The following is a 21019-nucleotide window of genomic DNA, read 5'->3' as shown; positions in this document are numbered from 1 at the left end:
CTCAGGAACTGCCTATGCGTGAAGAATAACTATGAAGGGTCACAATTAGAATTGACATTAATTGACACTAACATGAAACTTTGAAAGCCTAACCCAAACCTGGAATTCCATAAAAACTCGACTGACAACCAGTGGTGGCTGGTGATATTTGAAAATGGTGAGGCGTAAACGTTGCGTGGGAGAGCACCATGGCGAGCGAGCGCAGCGAGCAAGCCTGAACCATTAAATGGGGTTTCGGGGGGGGTTCTCCCCCTGAGAAAATTTTGAAAAAAGTGTGGGTAAATGATGCATTTTCAAGCAAGTGTGAGAAGCAAAAAGGTTGATAAAGCAATTGTGAAAGTGCAGTTATTACATTAATAAAGGCATGTCATATAACAACAACATGCTAGCTGCTTATTCAGTATAACTACAGAGCTTCATAACAGACTTCAAGATACAATGCAGAGAACCTCACAGATGTTTTAAATTTAAACTGCAAACAACTAAACAAACAACTAAACAGAAACATTCAAGAAGAAATATTATGATTAACGTATTGTTCACTTTCTGTAGACAAAATCTAGAGAAGCAGTCACTCTGCAGTTATTATTATTATTATTATTATTAAATTTATAATGCACATGTCTGCCTCAGCAACGAGGCGTCCCAGCGCAGCAGCGAGAACCCGGGAGCGAGAAGCCGGAACAGATCAAACAGGTTAGATAGTGTGAAGGGGAAAGAGCCATGTCTTCAGGGCCTTCCGAAAGGCCAGATGGCTAGGAATGGTTCTGACTGAAGTCGGGAGAGAATTCAATAGTTTTGCAGCCAAATGTCGGAAAGAGCGCCCCCCTGCTCTGGCCCTCCGCACCCGTGGGACGCAGACCAAGGCAAGGTCGGCGGAGCACAAGGAGCGCGTAGGAACGTAAGGCTCCAATAGATCCAGGAGGCTCGGTGGGGCCTGCTTTGCAAGGATTTTATGTGAGAAACATAGTGCTTTAAATTGGATGCGCTTGACTATTGGCAACCAGTGGAGTTTAGAAAGTACCTGGGTAACCGAGCAATACTTGGGTAGAGACACCAGAACCATTGCTGCTGCGTTCTGGACCCTCTGGAGGCGGTTTATACTAGCCCTTGTTGCTCCCAAGTAGAGGCAGTTCCCATAGTCCAATCTGGCGAGAACAGATGATTGGATAATGGACTGCTGCACCGATGGAGGGAAGAACCCAAGCAGCAGTCTAAGACTCCGCAGAAGACCGAAACAAACCCCAGCAACAGACTTAGTTTGCTTTTCGAAGGTCAGACCGCGGTCGAACCAAATCCCAAGGTTCTTTACAGAGTCCCTGGGGACTGGGGCAGGCTTCAGGCGTTCCGGCCAAAGAAGGTCCGTCCATAACTCCCTGTCCTTTCCGAAAAGCAAAATTTCAGATTTTCCGGAGTTCAGTTGGAGGCAGTTTGCTGCCATCCAGTCGGAAATAGCCAATAAATCGTCCCTAAAGTTATTGAGGTTGGTGGAACTTGTCTTGGAGAAGCTGATCATTAATTGGGTGTCGTCGGCGTATGAGACCAGCGAAAGCCCCCTTCGCTTGGCAAGTACCGCCAATGGGCTAACATACAGATTAAATAGTAGCTGGCTTAGTATAGAACCCTGTGGTACACCATGATGCATCGCACATTTTTGGGAGGAAAAGGGGGGAGCCAGGACCTGGAAAGATCTCTCTGACAAAAATGAAGTGATCCAGGCCAAGGCCGAATCCCTAATCCCGATGTCCTGTAGACGTCTCAAGAGTATTTTGTGAGAAACAGTGTCAAAAGCGGCACTTAAATCCAATAGGATCAAGGCCGCAGAGTCACCTATGTCTAAATGGCTTTTAATGGTTTCTAAAACCACCAGGAGCGCGGATTCGGTGCTATGCCGAGGGCGAAAGCCATGTTGAGTGGGATCGAATAGAGCATGCTGCTCAACAAAGCCTGCCAAAATGGAATTGACATGTGACTCTGTCACTTTTGCCAAAAAAGGCAGTTGCGAAATGGGACGATAGTTGCCTGGGTCGGAAACGGCTAAGGAGGGTTTTTTCAAAAGGGGGATGACTTTGGCATATTTCCAGGCTCGAGGGACTGATGCCGTAGATAGTGACTGGTTGACTACTTTGAGACATATTTCAGAAATAGAAGAATACAAGAGCCGGTACCAGGTGGTGGTCACTGGGTCCGCTGGAGAGCCTGACCAATCAATCAATCAATCAGTGACATTTATAGAGCGCACTACATACCCGTAGGGTCTCAAGGCGCTGGGGGTGGGGGGGTGCCGCTACTGCTCGAACAGCCATGTCTTCAGCTTCTTCCTGAAGGAGAGGTGGTCTTGGGTCAGGCGCAGGTCGGTCGGGAGGGAGTTCCAGGTCTTGGCGGCCAGGTAGGAGAAGGACCTTCCTCCTGTGGTCGCTCTTCGGATGCGGGGGACGGCGGCGAGGGCGAGGTTGGCTGATCGGAGGTGGCGTTTGGGAGCGTAGAAGTTGACTCGGCTGTTGAGGTAGCTCGGGCCTTGGTCGTGTAGGGCTTTGTGTGCGTGGGTGAGGAGGCGGAAGGTGATTCTTTTGTTGACGGGGAGCCAGTGAAGGTCTCTCAGATGTCCGGAGATGTGGCTGGTTCGTGGGATGTCGAGGATGAGTCTGGCTGAGGCGTTCTGGATCCGCTGGAGTCTCTTCTGGAGCTTGGCGGTGGTACCGGCGTAGAGGGCGTTGCCGTAGTCCAGTCGGCTGGTGACGAGGGCCTGGGTGGCGGTCCTCCTGGTCTCGGTGGGCATCCACCAGAAGATCTTCCGTAGCATGCGTAGGATGTTGAAGCACGCCGAGGAGACGGCGTTGACTTGCCTGGTCATGGAGAGGGAGGAGTCCAGGATGAAGCCCAGGTTGCGTGCATGGTCTGTCGGTTTGAGTGCGGTGCCCAGGGCGGGCGGCCACCAGGAGTCGTCCCAGGCGGAGGGTGAGGAGCCCAGGATGAGGACCTCCGTCTTGTCCGAGTTCAGCTTCAGGCGGCTGGTCGTCATCCACTCGGCTACGTCCTTCATCCCTTCGTGTAGGTTGGCTCTGGCGGCGGCGGGGTCGTTGGTCAGGGAGAGGATCAGCTGGGTGTCGTCGGCGTAGGAGATTATGTTGAGGTTGTGTTGCCGTGCGATGGCCGCGAGGGGGCTCATGTAGACGTTGAAGAGGGTGGGGCTCAGCGAGGATCCTTGAGGGACGCCGCAGATGACATCGGTGGCCTCTGACTTGTACGGTGGTAGACGGACTCTCTGTGTTCTTCCGTCGAGGAAGGAGATGATCCATTCCAGCGCCTTGTCCTGGATTCCGACGTTGCTGAGGCGCTGTACTAGGGTGCGGTGGCAGACAGTGTCGAATGCTGCGGAGAGGTCTAGGAGGATGAGGGCCGCTGTTTCTCCGTTGTCCATCAGGGCTCGAATGTCATCGGTGGCGGCGATGAGGGCGGTCTCGGTGCTGTGATTGGCTCGGAAGCCGGACTGTGAGGGGTCGAGGGATCCATTCGTCTCGAGGAAGGCGGCCATCTGCTTGTTGACGGTCTTCTCGATGACTTTGGCTGGAAACGGGAGGAGCGAGATGGGGCGGTAGTTCTTGAGTTCGGTGGGGTCCGCTGTGGGTTTTTTGAGTAGCGCGCTGAGTTCGGCGTGCTTCCAGCTCTCAGGGAAGGTGGCAGTCTCGAAGGATGTGTTGATGATGTCTCGCAGGTGGGGTGCGATGACAGCGTCAGCCTTGTTGAAGACGTGATGAGGGCAGGGGTCGGTCGGTGATCCGGAGTGGATGGAGTTCATCGTGCGGATGGTGTCTTCGGTGCTGATCGGAGTCCAGGCTTGGAGGGTGGTGGTGAGGGGTGGTTGTTTGGTCTTGGTGTGCGTTGGTTGGTTGCTGAAGCTGTTGTGTATGTCCGCGATCTTGTTGTGGAAGTATGAGGCGAGGGAGTTGCAGAGGTCTTGCGATGGGGTGATGTCGTTGTTTTCTGCGCTGGGGTTGGAGAGCTCTTTCACGATGTTGAAGAGTTCCTTGCAGTTGTGTGCGTTGTTGTCCAGCCTGTCCTTGAAAGCAGTTTTCTTGGCGGCGCGGATCAGCTGGTGGTGTTTCCCGGTGGCCAGCTTGAAGGTGTTCCTGTTGTCCGGTGTGGGATCCCTTCTCCAGACTTTCTCGAGGGCTCGACAGTTCTTCTTGGAGCTCTTGAGTTCGTCGGTGAACCACGGGGCTTTCTTGCTGCCGGGTCTGCTGGGCGGGGTCCTCAGCGGGGCGAGTTCGTCCGCGCAGTTGCTGATCCACTGTGTGAGGTTGTTGGCGGCCTGGCTGGGGTTCGCTGAGCTGGCAGGGGGGTGCTGGCTCAGGGAGGTGGCGAGCTGGTCTGCTGTGATCTTGTTCCAGCTTCTGCGGGCGGCCTGTTGCTGGTGGTGGTGGGTCGTCGTTCTCTTGAAGGTGAAGTGGACGCAGCTGTGGTCCGTCCATTGAAGCTCTGTGGCGTGGCTGAAGACGATGTCTTTGCAGGATGAGAAGACGGCGTCGAGTGTGTGTCCGGCGACGTGGGTGGGGGTGGATACCAGCTGCTTGAGTCCAAGATTGGCGAGGTTGTCGAGCAGGGTGCTGGTGTTGCGGTCGTTGTTGTTCTCCAGGTGGAAGTTGAGGTCCCCCAGGAGGATGTAGTCGGCGGAGGGGAGGGCATGCGGGCTGACGAAGTCGGCGATGTCCTCGCTGAATTGTGTGCGTGGTCCCGGGGGTCGGTAGATCAGGGTGCCTCTGAGGGTGGTGTTTGGGTCGGTGTGGATCTGGAAGTGCAGGTGTTCGGCGGTGGTCAGGGAGTTGTCCGTGCTGGTCGTGAGACGGATGGTGTTCCTGTGGATGATGGCGATGCCTCCTCCCATCTGGTTGGCGTTGCGGTCCCTCCGGATGATCTTGTAGCCCTCCGGGATGGCGATGGCGATGTCGGGAGCTGAAGAGGCGTTCATCCAGGTCTCCGTGAGGAAGGCAACGTCAGGGGCTGTGGCGTCTAGGAGGTTCCAGAGTTCGATGGCGTGTCTGTGGACGGAGCGGGTGTTGAGCAGGATGCACTTGAGGTGGGTGCTGCTGGTGTTTGGCTTGGCGGCTGCTGGTGCGGGGCAGGTCCGGATGCAGGAGAACTTGCAGGCGTGGCAGCTGAAAGGTCCGTGGGTGAGTCGTGGTGTGGCTTGGTGGCATTCTGGGAGTCGGCCGGTGTTGAGTGCGATGAGGGTGGCGGCGGAGTACTTCAGGCGGGTAGGTCGGGGTCTTCGTGGGCCAGGGGTCCTGGCGCTGGTCGCGATCTGGTCGCGGACGGGCGCAGACGGGCTTACCTTTGGCGCGCCTTCGCCGCACAATCGGCGCACCCGCTGCGCGTGACCGCTGCGCGTTCGCACGGTCGCCATATAAGGCGAAGTGCGCGGGTGGGCGGGGCCGCTGGGAGGCGGGAGCGGGGAGGGATACAGAAGGAAAAAGGGGCGGGGCTAAGCGGCGGTGGCGGGAAGCGGGGAGGGTGAGCGGGGCTCAGCGAGGTAGGCGGGCAGACAGGGAGGAGACAGCGAAACACAGGCACAGTTAACAGATAATTTTAACAAAACACGGGCACGGTTACAGTGAAAAGAAAATACACAAAGTCACACAGTCAAGGGAATGCAATTCGCACCAGAGCGATCAGCCGGCAGGCAGGCACGGACCGCGCCTCTCGGAGGAGGGGGCGTGGTCAGCGGCAGCGCGACAGGCAGCGAGGCAGCTAGGCGGGCAGAGGAGCACACGCAGCAGCTGGTGGCCGTGCGGCGCGGGGGTGTCCCACAAGTGGGTCACACTCACCTGCGTCGCACGGTCGCCATATAAGGCCAAGTGCGCGGGTGGGCGGGGCAGCTGGGAGGCGGGAGCGGGGAGGGATACAGAAGGGAAAAGGGGCGGGGCTAAGCGGCGGTGGCGGGAAGCGGGGAGGGTGAGCGGGGCTCAGCGAGGTAGGCGGGCAGACAGGGAGGAGACAGCGAAACACGGGCACAGTTAACAGATAATTTTAACAAAACACGGGCACGGTTACAGTGAAAAGAAAATACACAAAGTCACACAGTCAAGGGAATGCAATTCGCACCAGAGCGATCAGCCGGCAGGCAGGCACGGACCGCGCCTCTCGGAGGAGGGGGCGTGGTCAGCGGCAGCGCGACAGGCAGCGAGGCAGCTAGGCGGGCAGAGGAGCACACGCAGCAGCTGGTGGCCGTGCGGCGCGGGGGTGTCCCACAAGTGGGTCACACTCACCTGCGTCGCACGGTCGCCATATAAGGCCAAGTGCGCGGGTGGGCGGGGCAGCTGGGAGGCGGGAGCGGGGAGGGATACAGAAGGAAAAAGGGGCGGGGCTAAGCGGCGGTGGCGGGAAGCGGGGAGGGTGAGCGGGGCTCAGCGAGGTAGGCGGGCAGACAGGGAGGAGACAGCGAAACACGGGCACAGTTAACAGATAATTTTAACAAAACACGGGCACGGTTACAGTGAAAAGAAAATACACAAAGTCACACAGTCAAGGGAATGCAATTCGCACCAGAGCGATCAGCCGGCAGGCAGGCACGGACCGCGCCTCTCGGAGGAGGGGGCGTGGTCAGCGGCAGCGCGACAGGCAGCGAGGCAGCTAGGCGGGCAGAGGAGCACACGCAGCAGCTGGTGGCCGTGCGGCGCGGGGGTGTCCCACAAGTGACTTGATTTTGGCGCATAAAGACGCAAACTCCGAAGACGTGATGAGGGGAAATGCCCCCAAACTGCAACAGTTCGCAATCTCAGCCTCAGAAGGGTCCAATACTTCCGACCGGGAAGAAGTTTGTGGAAGTACCTGGTGGATCATTTCCACTTTATTTATAAAATATGAGGCTAACGCACTACACTGGTTGTTGGAGGTAATTGGAGAACCCTCGTTACCACCGGAATTCTTCATATTGCCCAATATAGAAAAAATTGTCTTAGTCGGGTTGGAGCTCCCCATAATTCTATTTGCCACAAAATCGGCCCGCGCTCTGCGGATCTCTTTATGGTAGGATTTAAGGGCTGCTTGATATTCAAGTTTGGCAGATAGATCAAATGAGCGCCTCCAGGCGCCCTTCAACTTTTTACAACCCTTTTTGGCTAAAGAAAGGGCGTAGTTGAACCAAGGGTTAGAAGGTCCATGCCTGATCTTGCCCCATTTGGCGTGAATAAGGGTGTCCAAGCCTGCCATCAGCCAGTCCTGATAGCACAGGTTAGCATCATCAGCGCATGCAGGTAGTTGTGGTTGATGGCTGGATAGCCAAGCAAACAGAGTCTCAGGGTTGAGTTTATGCCAGGCACGCTTTAAGATCATCCTAGGATGACTGGCATCTGTTTTGATCGGAAATTGGAGAGAAAAGGAGACCAGAAAATGGTCAGTCCAGACCTGGGGGACAGGGGAGCGCATAATGATTTGAGGGAGGTTAGAAATGACTGGGTCCAAAACATGACCGGCTACGTGGGTTGCTTCAAGCACACACTGCTTTAATTGAAAGGATTCCAGGTCGGCCAAGAAATTGCCAATCTCCACCTGTTCGGTGCTTTCAAGGTGGAGATTAAGATCACAGAGAATGGTGAAATTGGCTGTCTTGCTGGCAAGATGTCCCACTTTATCAAGTAAATCCTTTTTAAAGCTGGTCGCCGACCCGGGGGGCCTGTAAATTAAAAGGCCGGCTAAAGAGATGTTGTGGGTTAGCCCGATTTTAAACGAAGCACATTCGCAGCCTTCAATGGGTTCCTTCTCTAAATTAGCTTTATATGAGTCTTTAGCTATCATTGCCAGCCCACTCCCTCTCCCCACTTCTCTGTTAACAGATTTCAGGTGGAAGAGCCAGCCATGGAATTGCAATGGCGTCCTGGTGAAGCCAGGTTTCCGTGAGAAAAAGAGCATCTGGGGATTCGTCAGTTAGAAGATCAAGGATCTCAGCGTGGTGTTTTATCAACGAACGGCAGTTGAGGCTAAGAAATTTAAATTGTTTAGACTCAGAAAGGCATGGAATCCGTTGTACTGGAGATTAATCAAACGGGCAGGATATACATTGATAAGATAGCTTGAGGGGACACCATGGGGGTGATGGGCAGGAAGTGCACGCGAGGGCCAAGAGTTCCTCTCAAAAATACACGTTAGGATCAGACACACCAACGCCCATAGACCCGGCGTCCCGTGCCGTCCCGGCGTGGACAGGCACAGACGGGCTTGCCTAAGGCGCGCCTTCGGCACGCCAGCGGCGCGTCCGCTGCGCGGTCGCGGCAGTGCGTTCATTTATGTGAAAATGGGAGGATCCGGCCAGGCAGCTGTACCGCCGACTTCCCCCCTATCCAAGATGGCGGTAACTATTCCAACCGTCTCGGGGAAGTCGGCACAGGAGCCCGGTCTCTCCCACCTCCAGTGAACAACCAAGCAGGCGGCAGGTAGTTTAACACAGAAGGGATTACTAAAGGCCCTGTGTTTGTGTTTAAAAAGGAGCTGGCACGATAAAAAAGGGGGTTAATACTGGAGATTTAAAAACGTGTGCAAAATAGCAAACAATAAAATAACATGCAATCGCCAATACCTAATTAGCGCTTCGCTTGCTCCCGGCTCAAGCCTCAGGAGCTGACTGCTAGCGCGGTCGCGGCAGTGCGTTCATTTATGTGAAAATGGGAGGATACGGCCAGGCAGCTGTACTGCTGACTTCCCCCCTATCCAAGATGGCGGTAACTATTCCAACCGTCTCGGGGAAGTCGGCACAGGAGCCCGGTCTCTCCCACCTCCAGTGAACAACCAAGCAGGCGGCAGGTAGGTTAACACAGAAGGGATTACTAAAGGCCCTGTGTTTGTATTTAAAAAGGAGATAGCACGATAAAAAAGGGGGTTAATCCTGGAGATTTAAAAACGTGTGCAAAATAGCAAACAATAAAATAACATGCAATCGCCAATACCAAATTAGCGCTTTGCTTGCTCCCGGCTCAAGCCTCAGGAGATGACTGCTAGCGCGGTCGCGACAGTGCGTTCATTTATGTGAAAATGGGAGGATCCGGCCAGGCAGCTGTACCGCCGACTTCCCCCCTATCCAAGATGGCGGTAACTATTCCAACCGTCTCGGGGAAGTCAGCACAGGAGCCCGATCTCTCCCACCTCCAGTGAACAACCAAGCAGGCGGCAGGTAGGTTAACACAGAAGGGATTACTAAAGGCCCTGTGTTTGTATTTAAAAAGGAGATAGCACGATAAAAAAAGGGGTTAATACTGGAGATTTAAAAACGTGTGCAAAATAGCAAACAATAAAATAACATGCAATCGCCAATACCAAATTAGCGCTTCGCTTGCTCCCGGCTCAAGCCTTAGGAGATGACTGCTAGCGCGGTCGCGACAGTGCGTTCATTTATGTGAAAATGGGATTATCCGGCCAGGCAGCTGTAACGCCGACTTCCCCCCTATCCAAGATGGCGGTAACTATTCCAACCGTCTCGGGGAAGTCGGCACAGGAGCCCGGTCTCTCCCACCTCCAGTGAACAACCAAGCAGGCGGCAGGTAGGTTAACACAGAAGGGATTACTAAAGGCCCTGTGTTTGTATTTAAAAAGGAGATAGCACGATAAAAAAGGGGGTTAATACTGGAGATTTAAAAACGTGTGCAAAATAGCAAACAATAAAATAACATGCAATCGCCAATACCAAATTAGCGCTACGCTTGCTCCCGGCTCAAGCCTCAGGAGCTGACTGCTCAAAGTTCAAAAAGTGTTAATCTTTATATAGCGGGAACGCGACCCGAAAGTATTTGCGTGGCTGGCTTTACATCAGCGCGCCTGTCAGTACACACGGAGGACACAATCGGTATCATTCTGTGTCCTCCCTCAAGTCCTCATACACAAAAAGTCAAGAACTGACTGGCGCGCTCATTTAAAGCCAGCTGCGATAATACTTTCGGGTTGCGTTCCCGCTATATAAACATTAACACTTTTTGAAGCACTTCAAAGAGTGTGTTAACAAAAAAATATTCAGTTCATTTCATCATGGACATTGCAAACTCACTAACAGTGTTAATCGTAAGTTTGCAAAGTCCACGATAGAATGAAATACACAGGGAATCACTGGAAAGAACTACATACTTTTTTGTTAGGCAGAGGGAGATTAATGATTTTTCCCCAATCCACAGTATTACAGGATGTTGAGCCAATGACGCCATGCCGACCTGCTCAAAGCACACATCACATATATTTAAAAAAACGAAGGAAAGTTGTATTTAAAACAATCTGTTCAAGAATCATTTAATGTCATCAGGGCAAGACTCTACAGAACAGATCTGGTTCTATCAGGGGGCCCCCTGAAAGTCTGGGACCCTGGGCCGGAGCCCACTTTGCCCATGCCTCAAAAAGTCTCTGGTTGGCATCTGACAGGCTTTTTTGCCGCACCCTCCTTCCTCCTTTTCCATGAATTCCCTCACTACCACTCACGAACAATGCACCCCATCTCTCGATAGCACCTTTCTGACAAACATTTCATTTTTTATAGCTCTACTCATAGTTTGCTCACACTCAGTTCTGTGATCTGCATTGTACACGTTTTTTGGAGCAGGCATATTAACCCTTTGCGCTTTGTGGGTGGTTGGAGTGCCCATAACCCTGACATGTATTGTTGATGTTTAATTTAGAGCACTGTCTGAAATTCATAGAGGCAGATTAGAGGCTTGAAAGTCTTATGAATGAGAAGAGCGTGTGTGGCAGAAAAAGTGCAGGAAATTACCCTGAACACATAAGCCAGCCGATAGATAACACATAGGGGGCAGGAGGCAGCTCGATGCTGATGGAAAAGTTACCTTATTGGAAGTGCATAGATACCCTTATGTCTTATAAAGTGAGCACAGTGTCATGGAGTGGACTTTCTAGCCAATGGGCCACCTTTCTCTTTTTTGAGGGAGCAGAAGGGAGGAACAGGGAAAAATCTTATTTGTGATGTTCATTTATACAATTTACTAAAAATATTTAAACCTGAAAATAAAGGGAAAAAAATAGCTAAAATCATGAAAATGTAAAATGTGCATTCTATACATTTTAATCAGGACATATTTGGATACTGTATACTGGGGCTCGGGTAAATCTAATGGGAAACCTTTGGCAAAAATAAAGATAAAGTGAATAACACCCAAAGGGGACCAACCTGAAAATATGTCCAAACGTGGCTAAAAGGACCACAAATTTATTGCAGACTCTAAGAGATACATAATGAATAACAATTAAAACTAGGGAACAACAGTGCTCTTTCTTTCAGACCATATGCATTTAAGGAAATATTGTCCTACACAGGAAAATAGCCCCCATGGGAAGAGTTCACCTCCACACAACTGGGAACAGTCCACTTCAAGATTCCAATACAATGGGTTGACTGGACCTCAAATGCAGATACCTCTGGAAATTCACAGGGCTAATTCCAAGTCACGGAATTCATGGCAAACAGTTTCCAGTAGGCAAAGCGATCCTCCAAGTGAAACTAGGCTCAATGTGTGTGAGGCGATGTTTAGAGGACAGTCTGTAAACAGCCACATATTTTCCAGGAAAACAATTGAAGTGTTTGGTCTGACAAATTCCAAATATTTTTCACTGTCAACCGAGAAAGTTCATCTGCATACTTCCATTCATCAAGTCATGAACGGTGAGAAAGAGGTTTACAGAGTCTATTAAGTGGTAATCCTCCCAATGTATCAGGAAAACTAGCTATTACTAAAATAATTTCCCACCAAAAGCATATCTCTTTTATCATAGTATGAGGTCACTTAAATTTTGTGAGATTTGCTTTCCAACACTTGAAATCTCACATGCAATTCTGGGAAGAATTAGATATGACAGAATTCCTCCAAAGCTAACACATCCTATGAACTGAAAAGTTTCTTCCCAAGAAGAGCAGACACATTCCTGAAATGTCTGTCAATCTAGTTTTCAAACCCTAACATGGTCCTCTGAAGCCAGTTGGAGAGGTTGGCCTTCCTTACCATAGGGGCTGTTCAAACCTAGCTGCCAGCACACAAACCCCTTAAAGCCACTTGCTTCTTATTCCTGCTATTTTCACTGGAATGCATGTGCCTGCTACCGCTATCGCAATTTAACATATGCACAGTTGCATATGCGAACTGCCCCCTCTCTAGTCCAATGAATTAATTATTCTATTGAATAAACGCCTGGCTGGAAAATACCATTTTAAAATTGATCATAGCTCCAGGACACTAAGGTGAAATTAAATTTTTTTGTGAAAAATGTACTAAGAAATTGAATATGAGTTCATCAGATGCTACAAATAAAATATTAAGACTTCCAGTATTTCAATTATTTCTTAGGAACCACACTGGCACAAGCTCACAGCATATCTTTCACATTTATGAAATCACAAAAACAAATTCAACTAAAGTCATACTTATTGAAGCTTGGTAAGGTTGTACTATTGCTCTGTGGTGTTTTGTGATCTTGGTATGATGTTTGGTCTGGGATATTTATTATCTTAATGTAGTAGTTGAGAGTGAGGATGCTGGTACCCCAGGTGTTGCCAGCCTCGTTTTGGTGTGCATGATGTTGTGGACATTTCCTCAAAGTTCCTTAGGTTTCTGTCTTCGGCCTGAATCAATGTGTGGTTGGAAATTAATGTTCGTGTTGAGCTTTTTTTGATCGGTTGCATTGATCGTTGTGTCTTTGCGACCTACCTGCGTAATATTGAATGTTTTCAGGAACGTTTCTTGCCATTCCCTGTTTCATAAAGAACAGGATGTCTGCTTTAGCCGGGCCACTTTTTATGTTCATGTAAACTACAGCATTGAGGTACTCTGGGTGTCTTGTCAAGGTGGCCATTTTAAATCTTTTCTTGTAATTTGTAGAGGAAGTAGATGTGGGGTACATGACATAAAACCTCATATGGCACTGTAATACTATACCAAAGTACAATCTTCACGTAATACTGTGCCAGAAGAGCAAAGTCCAAGAATGAAGTGCCATAGAATAATTCATGGAGTGATAGGTGAAGCAGCAATGCCAGTTAGTGTCATATAGAAGCTTATATTGCAGGGTAGATAGAAGGGCTCTTCCCCAGCTGACATCAGGCTGGCTGTTGCAGGGCATGATCTACAATTATAGCAGTGGATGGTGAATCCTGGCAACTCTCTGGTATTGCAGGGACTAAACAGACTCTCAGCCCGGCACTGTGTGCAGGGGAGAAAGGTCCACATCTCAGATGGATTCAATGAAATAGGTGAGAAGTAGAAGGTCTAGTTGGGAAGCAGTTGGTTGTGAGGCCTGTGTAAAGTTTCCTTCTGGTATGAATGGGTGGAATAACTAACGAAGATCTCCTCTAACCTAAAGGTGGTACTTTGGAGCATTCCAGCACGTCTCGGTGATGCGCAAGGTAGGACCAGGCATGGGTCTGGTTGGATTGCCGGAGACTGCCTACAAAAGTGTGTGTACCTTCGATATGCATTCAATTTGAATGCTGAGTGCAGAAAGAGAAAAGGTAATTGATAATATGGCAGTGGAAAGGGGTTTTAGAAGGCTGTATGTGAATGGGGGGCTATGTCTGCTTAAGTCAAGAGGCATTTCCACTGGAGGTTCATGTATTACATATTCATGCATACATTTAAATTACATGGAAATAATTTCCTGACAAGGAATGTCGTATTAGTCTATGTTCTCGCCGTTTTAGTTGTTGCTTCTTTTTTCGTAAACAAATCTATGGCCATTGGTTCCCTCGTAACATAGTGGGATTTCTGACGACACAATGTTTTATATGTAGGTATTAACCAGATAAGAGGCTCTGGGTTACGTTGTTTTTCCCACCATTTAGCTACATTGTGCATAGTTTGACAGTAATGTACAAACCACCCATTCTCAAAGATTTTACACATGCAGGTTTTACTTCCGCTTATTTATTCTACAATTTATAATCATTTGCGTTGCCTTGCACAAGCAGGTAAAATTAGAAACTGAACATCGGTCATTAAAAGGAATACTATGTAAAATATGCAAATATTTTATATTTAATTCATTAATTCATTACCACCTGTTATTGGCAGCGTAGAGTGTAATAGAATTAAAACTCCGTTTTCATTAGCTTTCTGTACGGATTTTATAGAAATGATTCAAAAGAAACCTATTTTTCAACTTGAATAATTTTTTTAAGTAGGCCAATAAAAGCATGGAATTATCAACATCATTTTGTAGTTGGAAGGGACATAACGTCTGTTTGGGTATATTTTAATAAAAGTAATTATTGCGGTTGTAGTGTACACATTTGGAATGCTCTAAAAATAAAGTGAGGCTGGGGAGGAAGGTCAAATCACCAATGTGGAAGACTAGGCTCCGACGCAGAGTAGACGCACCTGACCTGAGGGCTGGGGCTGGGCCTGGCCTGCAGGCTGCAGCTTCAGAGAGGTAGGCGTGAGGCGGGCCGGCCGGGCAGGCAGCAGGAGGCAAGGCAGGGGCAGGGCAAGGCTAGTAATAAATTAATTCAAATTATTTATGGCCGGTGACAGACTTCGGTCTTCGGACAGTCCTGCATAGTAGGAGCGTGGCTGGGTCCTGGGATGCCACACCAGTCTATCTCACGCGTGCGCGCTCAAAGCGCATGTCATCATCATGGCAAATGCAATCAGGGCATTGGTCACCTCACCAGCCCTGCCTGCCCCCACCCTGGAGAAAGCGCAGATGCGCCGCGGAAATAACTGCACGCCGCGCGTACCCACCTGACCAACCATTTAATTATATAGAGCCATCAGAGGCGGCCCCGGCCGGGCCCACGCACCATTTAATTAAGAGGCTCAGAGGCCCGGCTGGGGGCCCGCGCGCCGCCGCGTACGCAGAAGTTGTTGCGCACCACCATTTCATTAATGAAGAGCACGGGGCCGTGGGCGAGCCTCTGAGGCCCATCCGAGCGTGCGCACGTACGGTACGCACCAATTATTAATAATTAATGATGAGGCTCTGAGGTCTCGGGCCGGAGGGGGCCCAGGCATGCATGCCTTGCACACCATTTAATTTATTAAGAGGCCAGGCCGCCGGGCGTTTCGTGCGCACTGTGCACCATTCATTCATGATAAGTGAGGGAGCACCTGGATCGCGGGGGTCCCCCCGCAACACGGAGGCTGCGGGGGCCTGTGTTACGCCCCCGGGAATGCCATATGACACAATCTCATCTGAAATGCACCGCTGAGGGTTGATCTGTGACAAATAGCTTGCTCACAATGCTTAGGTTGTAGGGCTGTAAAATTTAGTCTCCAGCAAAATACCACTGTGAGAAAAAATCCTAACCTACAAACACCATCAGCCACACCTACTCAGATCAGGGCAAGGTTGACCGTCCAACTCTCCAACAGCGGCCCTTGGTTGTGTAAAACCATAACCTCAGACATTAGTCTGCATAATGATCCTAAAGCAAAAGAAATTGGCATGTTACAGCGTAAAAAACTTGGCATCACATACATACAGTAGTACTTAGGCATACCATACTATTTCACCAACTAATTGAGGCAGGGATTATTATTAAAAAACTAATAAAAGTGATGACGTCATTTTAGTATTCATGCAATTGAAACACAAAGGTTTCTACAGAATTTAGCTGTACTTACCTTTGGTTGTTTTGTAGGCCGATTTGCCAATATTCATGAAATGCACCATCTATGGTAGCATTTGTTTCATTTCTAGAAAATTGTGAAGACTCATTAGAAAACATCTCCAGTATTCCTTGTAGAAAATTCGGTAAGTGCGTGATGTCTTCATCTCCTGAAATGTCTTAGATAAAAAGAGAAAAGACAAATGAGGCAATGGTACAAGAATATTGATTCTTCGAAATATCACATTAGTCAAAATTGAAAGTTCAATTTTTCAAAAAGCTTAATTTGAATTAGTTAGCTCTGAAAAAAACATACTTATCTTTACCTAATGAAATAAATAGATAGCAATTTTACTTAGTAATTTGGTATATTTTCATTTATGAAAATGAAATATATTCTGTTACTGTCGATCAGATGAATAGCATATTTCTGTACAGCACTGCGGCAAATTTGCCTTTTCTACATGGTGACCTTAGATTTTTTTCTTTTTTCTGACCTTATTTTTGCTGGTATCAGGACTGCTGCTGAGACACTGCTTATTCAGTGTGGCGGTATGTGTATTATGACGCTAAATTGATATTGGTAAAATTGGTTTCACCTTTGTGGTCTATTTAACCTCTCGGCATGATCATGGTAGAAGGCACAGAAATTGCAGCAGTGGCATGGAAGTTAAACGTGATGTGGGCTGCAGTGTGTATTTACATCTCCCAGATATGTGACAAAATATATGGGCTGAAAAACACTATCGAGGGGGACTAAGAGTGAATGAAGGTCCAGCATACGAGCCTCAACTCAGACTATGTGATTCAAAGTGTATGCAGTTCCTGATAGGTGAACGAAAAGGAAGCGTTCGGGGGGAGCCTGTAGAGTCAGTTTGGGGAATCTGATCTCTCAGGAACAAGGGCCCTCACACACTCCAAGGGGTGTCATGCTTCAGCATTGGGCATGCGGAGATCTTCGCCCCAATTTCAGTCTCCCTATTCAGAAAACCAAGTGTTATGGTACAATCTCTGAATAGCTCAAAGCAATGTTGGAGCAGTTCCTCAGCAATGTAGCTTACTCCACCTCACGTCAGGAAATGCTGTTTGGAAATTCACAAAGGGGGAATATAAACCAGTGCTACCAGGGCTGTTATGAGATTTGATTAACATTGTTAAGGCTGAGATATTATTGATCGTCCTCCATTTTTCACAGAGCCCTTTGTCAAACCAGGATAGGAACTGACTTTCATCAACCAAACTTCTTATGTTGCCCTGACAAGTGAGAAATATTGTGCCTAAAAAGCCTGCCCTGAGGACAAGGAACTTGAAGGACTGACCAGTGAAAGCTTACTCAGCAGTTGGAGAAAAGTGTGACTTCTTAATATTTTCTACCTCCAGAGGACCAGGAAAAGATGCTCAGCATTGATAAAGGAGATTGCACTTAATGAGGGCAAGATGTCAAGTTTTTCTCACTAAATATGGCGTCAGTTGGACATTGTGCCTGGCTAAAGCTTCCAGTCTTGTACCACTATAGGACTGAGAAATTGAAGATAAAATCATATTGGGACTGGCAATCGATTCCTGGTCCATGCTAAGCTATAATTCTGGACTCTAAGGGCCTGATTCACAAAGGGCCTCCACACTCATTGCGGAGGCCCGGCAGTCATGGCGGAGTCTCTAAACTCGGAGCAGAATCTCCACTCTGAGTACGGACACTACACCATGACTGCAGGGCCAGCCACGAGTGTAACAACCTTTTGTGAATCAGGCCCTTAAAAGGTCCTCTGGTAGCATATGTTACTCCTTTGCTTCAGCACAAGAAAAATTACATTTAAGGAGTAAAATAATTCCCAATTTGTTTTCGGAAGGGTGCTCAGGGCCAGTAGGTGATTTTACAATTATTTTCTTCAACTTTGCAATAATAGCGAATTCATCAAAAGTCAAAACTAGACAAAACGTTTAGTGAAGTGGGTGCTCTTCGAGAAATCTGACATAATGCAGATATAAAACTCCTGGCATAATAAATCAAACAAATTAACATCATTTTCAGTCAGGACAGAGGGTTTTGAGGAGTGGAGAAGTGAGAGAGAGGGAGAAGATATGTGCTATTTTGCAACTGAAATTCTTAAGAAAATATGTATAAAATGTTTATTCTAACATGAAAAAGATTACCCTTTCATTTAAATGTTATACTTTCCGTAATGCAGCTCGCTTATGGGCAAAAGCATGACCATGGAGACAGTAGGAGTAGCACTATAAGATTCAGAAGGAGAATATGAGATCTTAACCTCTATGGCACCAGCGATTCTCTATTTGAGTTGATGAAAACATAATAACATTTGATACAAACATTCTAGCCAGTGAGCTTCCATAATTGAATATAACAACATCTTCAATAGAGTACAGAGGGTTTTGAGGAGTGAAAAAGCGAGACAGGAAGAGAGCAGATATTTTGTTAATTGGAACCTGACATACTTAATAAAAATATACAAACTTCCTAGTGGAACATGAATATCAATAAACTTTCACTGAACCATGATACTTTTTGTAATGGAGCTGACTCATGAGCAAAAGCATGACAATAAATGCAGGAAAACCTGAACCATTAACCTACAAGCTGAGAGCCTGAAACCTTAACCAATAGGACATCTGTGATTCTCTAGTGATGTGGATGAAAATATCACTTTGACATTCAATCCAAAATATTTATTCAGTGAGCATCCATAGCTGACTATCACATCATCTTCAGTACAGTATAAAGGGTCTGGAAATGAGAGAGGGAGAAGAAATATGCTTTTTGGGGCCTGAGGTAATTAGAATATATAAATATACACTTGTTTGCTTTGTAGTTTACATATTACATTTCTATCGAATTTTGTGCAGCCTGTGTCCTGCTAATGATAATGAAAACAATATGAATAATATTCTAATGTTTTCTCCTATGACTAAGATGGATAAAAGAGAACATATGTATTGAGGAATAGACAAGAGAAAACTAATAAAATGGTAAAAAGAGTTTATTACTAAAAGTTATTTTGTGAGAAAAAAAACCCTCTGAGAAACCACTGGGAAATACACTACATACTAACAATATTCTAATAATTAAAAGATATTTTTGAAGATAATTTTTTTACATTGTGCCAAAAGAAACTTTTTTGAGTCTGGTACAATTCCAGGGTCAAGTACTTCAACCGTTTAAATGCTAGACTGCTTGAGTCATATGCAGCAGTAGCCACCTCAGGTAAGCGTGGTGGGGTGGTAGGGCGGGGCGGGGAAGACACGGCAGGGCTAGAAGCTGACGGATGACGGAATAGGTATAATTAAATAAATAAATAATACCCATTGCGTTGTCTGTCAGCTTCCGCACCTGCAGTGCCATGCCCTGCTCACCGCGCTTACCTGAGCCGGCCACTACTGGTCATATGCCCATGATGCTATAGAATGGGAATAAGAATAGGTTCATGTTAAGTTCCATCGAATTTCTCACAGAGAAGTCAATTATAAATCTTCAATGTTATCAAATAAGTATTGACAAATTTCATTAATACATATTTGACTTACTGAATATAGCACAAGAAGTGAATAATGCATGGATAGGTGTGGCCTTGATGCACATATACATAAGGAGAGAGAGAGATAATACTTTATTCGAGTTCAAGATTCATGAATTCATAAAAGTAACATGTTCATATAGACAAAAGTAAACCACAATAAAATATCGTTACACAGAACATAAATAAGTTACTTTAAAAACTCATTAAACATTTCCTTTTCCTTAAAATACTTTTTAAAAAGCCCAACATTATTGACACACAGTATTCGTCTTGTAAAGATACTAAAAACAATAAGGCGGGCCGACAGTGTCTTCATGAACCATGTTTTTTTAAAAATGGCTTAATCCATCTAGATCTTTCCATCGAATAAAATTTACAAAAACAGATTACATGTAGGGTTGACTGGGTAGACAGATTATCACAAGGGCAATTACATAATTTTCTTGCCCAGTCATTAACTGCGGGGAAGGAAACTAAGCGGAAAAAGACATCGAACCTTAGCCTGGTGAGCAAAAAACGGTCAAAGCCCACCTGACACCATGTTAAATATGGCTGAATATCATTAGAAACCAATGTAAATTGATGTTGAAATACAAGGTTCTTATTGAGTTCAACGCCTAATCTAAGTGATTCAACGTGGGACCAACATAGCTCCTTCAAATCCTTTCTTGTTAGACTGCACATGGTCTCTGGTTGAAAGTAAAACTCGGGTCTGCCAAGGTCCCTTGTGAAATAACAAATATACTTCAACCAGGGTATCCTAAGTGCCATATCCAATCCCGTACAATCTTTAAGGATATCTCTGTTTAACGTTAATGCTGGGGAAGTCCATACCCTGTACCAAAGCAAAATTGGTTGTATACTAATCAAATCACTCACATAGCGCATACCTAGCTCTGCGTGACAGTTAAAAACTGGGGAACTAGCAGGGGTTGCCAAGATAAATCTTAAGAAAGCATTCTCTACCCTTTGTATTGAGGAGAAATTGTTATTGATCCCCCAAATACCTGCCCCATAAATGGCTATACTGATGCACTTGGCTTGGTAGATTTTTAACAGTATTGCAGGCGGTCTCCTCCCCAGCTTTTTCGAGAAGATCATAAGTGCAGCAGTAGCTTTCTTAAATGACAAAGTCCTATTTCTAATAGCTGACCCCCAGGACCCCTTTTCCTCGAGGACTATTCCCAGGTACGAAAATATTTTAGCTGGGGCAAGTTCCTCTTTCCCCACAAACAAGCGGCATGCTCTTTTCTTGCCACTGCCACAGGACATTACAAACGATTTGGAAACATTCAATTTTAACCCCCTGTTATCCATAAACTTTATGTAAGTGTCCAGAGCAGTTTGGAGACCTCTTTGCGTCCGGGACATGATCACTGCATCGTCAGCATATAAAAGGGACGCGATTTGATGCTGATTGGCCTGGGGGGAATCGCGTACTGCAGCAATCAGAACTTTTTCTAGGTCGTTGGTATACAAGTTAAACAGCAGTCGGGCGAGTACGCACCCTTGTCTCACGCCCCTCTTTACATAGAAGGGCTTAGTGCATTCACCATTTAAACCATATCTGACCTTTGCCCTAGCGCCAGCATACAACTGCCTTAGAAAGGAAATAAGTACTTCATCAACCTTCATGTCGCTCAAGATCTGCCATAATCGATTATGAATGACACAATCGAAAGCCGCACTTAGGTCAACGAACACAACAAAGAGTTTGCCCTCTTTGGCCTGAGTATATTTGCCAACTAGTGACGTGAAGTTGAGAACCTGTTCTACGGTACCGCAGCCCTTGCGAAAGCCGTATTGAACCGGCGATAAGATGTTAAACTCGTCGGCCCAAAGTTGCAAACGGTTCAGGATAACTCGCCCAGTGACTTTCAAAAAAGAGTCCAGAAGGGATATG

The 21019-nt window shown here is 47.3% G+C and overlaps 1 protein-coding gene across 1 annotated transcript in view; it reads right to left on the bottom strand.

Moving 5' to 3' along the window:
- The window catches only part of ABCA13 (ATP binding cassette subfamily A member 13), a 2655493-nt gene that overhangs the window by 2166550 nt on the left and 467924 nt on the right, over positions 1–21019 (bottom strand). Inside the window, exon 13 of the mRNA XM_085606362.1 lies at positions 15597–15759. Coding sequence (XP_085462488.1) covers positions 15597–15759 — 163 coding nt within the window. The remainder of the gene's footprint in view (positions 1–15596; positions 15760–21019) is intronic.

This window comes from Triturus cristatus, chromosome 5_2, assembly GCF_964204655.1.
Source record: "Triturus cristatus chromosome 5_2, aTriCri1.1, whole genome shotgun sequence".
NCBI classification, from domain to species: Eukaryota; Metazoa; Chordata; class Amphibia; order Caudata; family Salamandridae; genus Triturus; species Triturus cristatus.
Note: the sequence above shows the minus strand (reverse complement) of the source record. Positions and strands in the feature narration are given on the sequence as shown.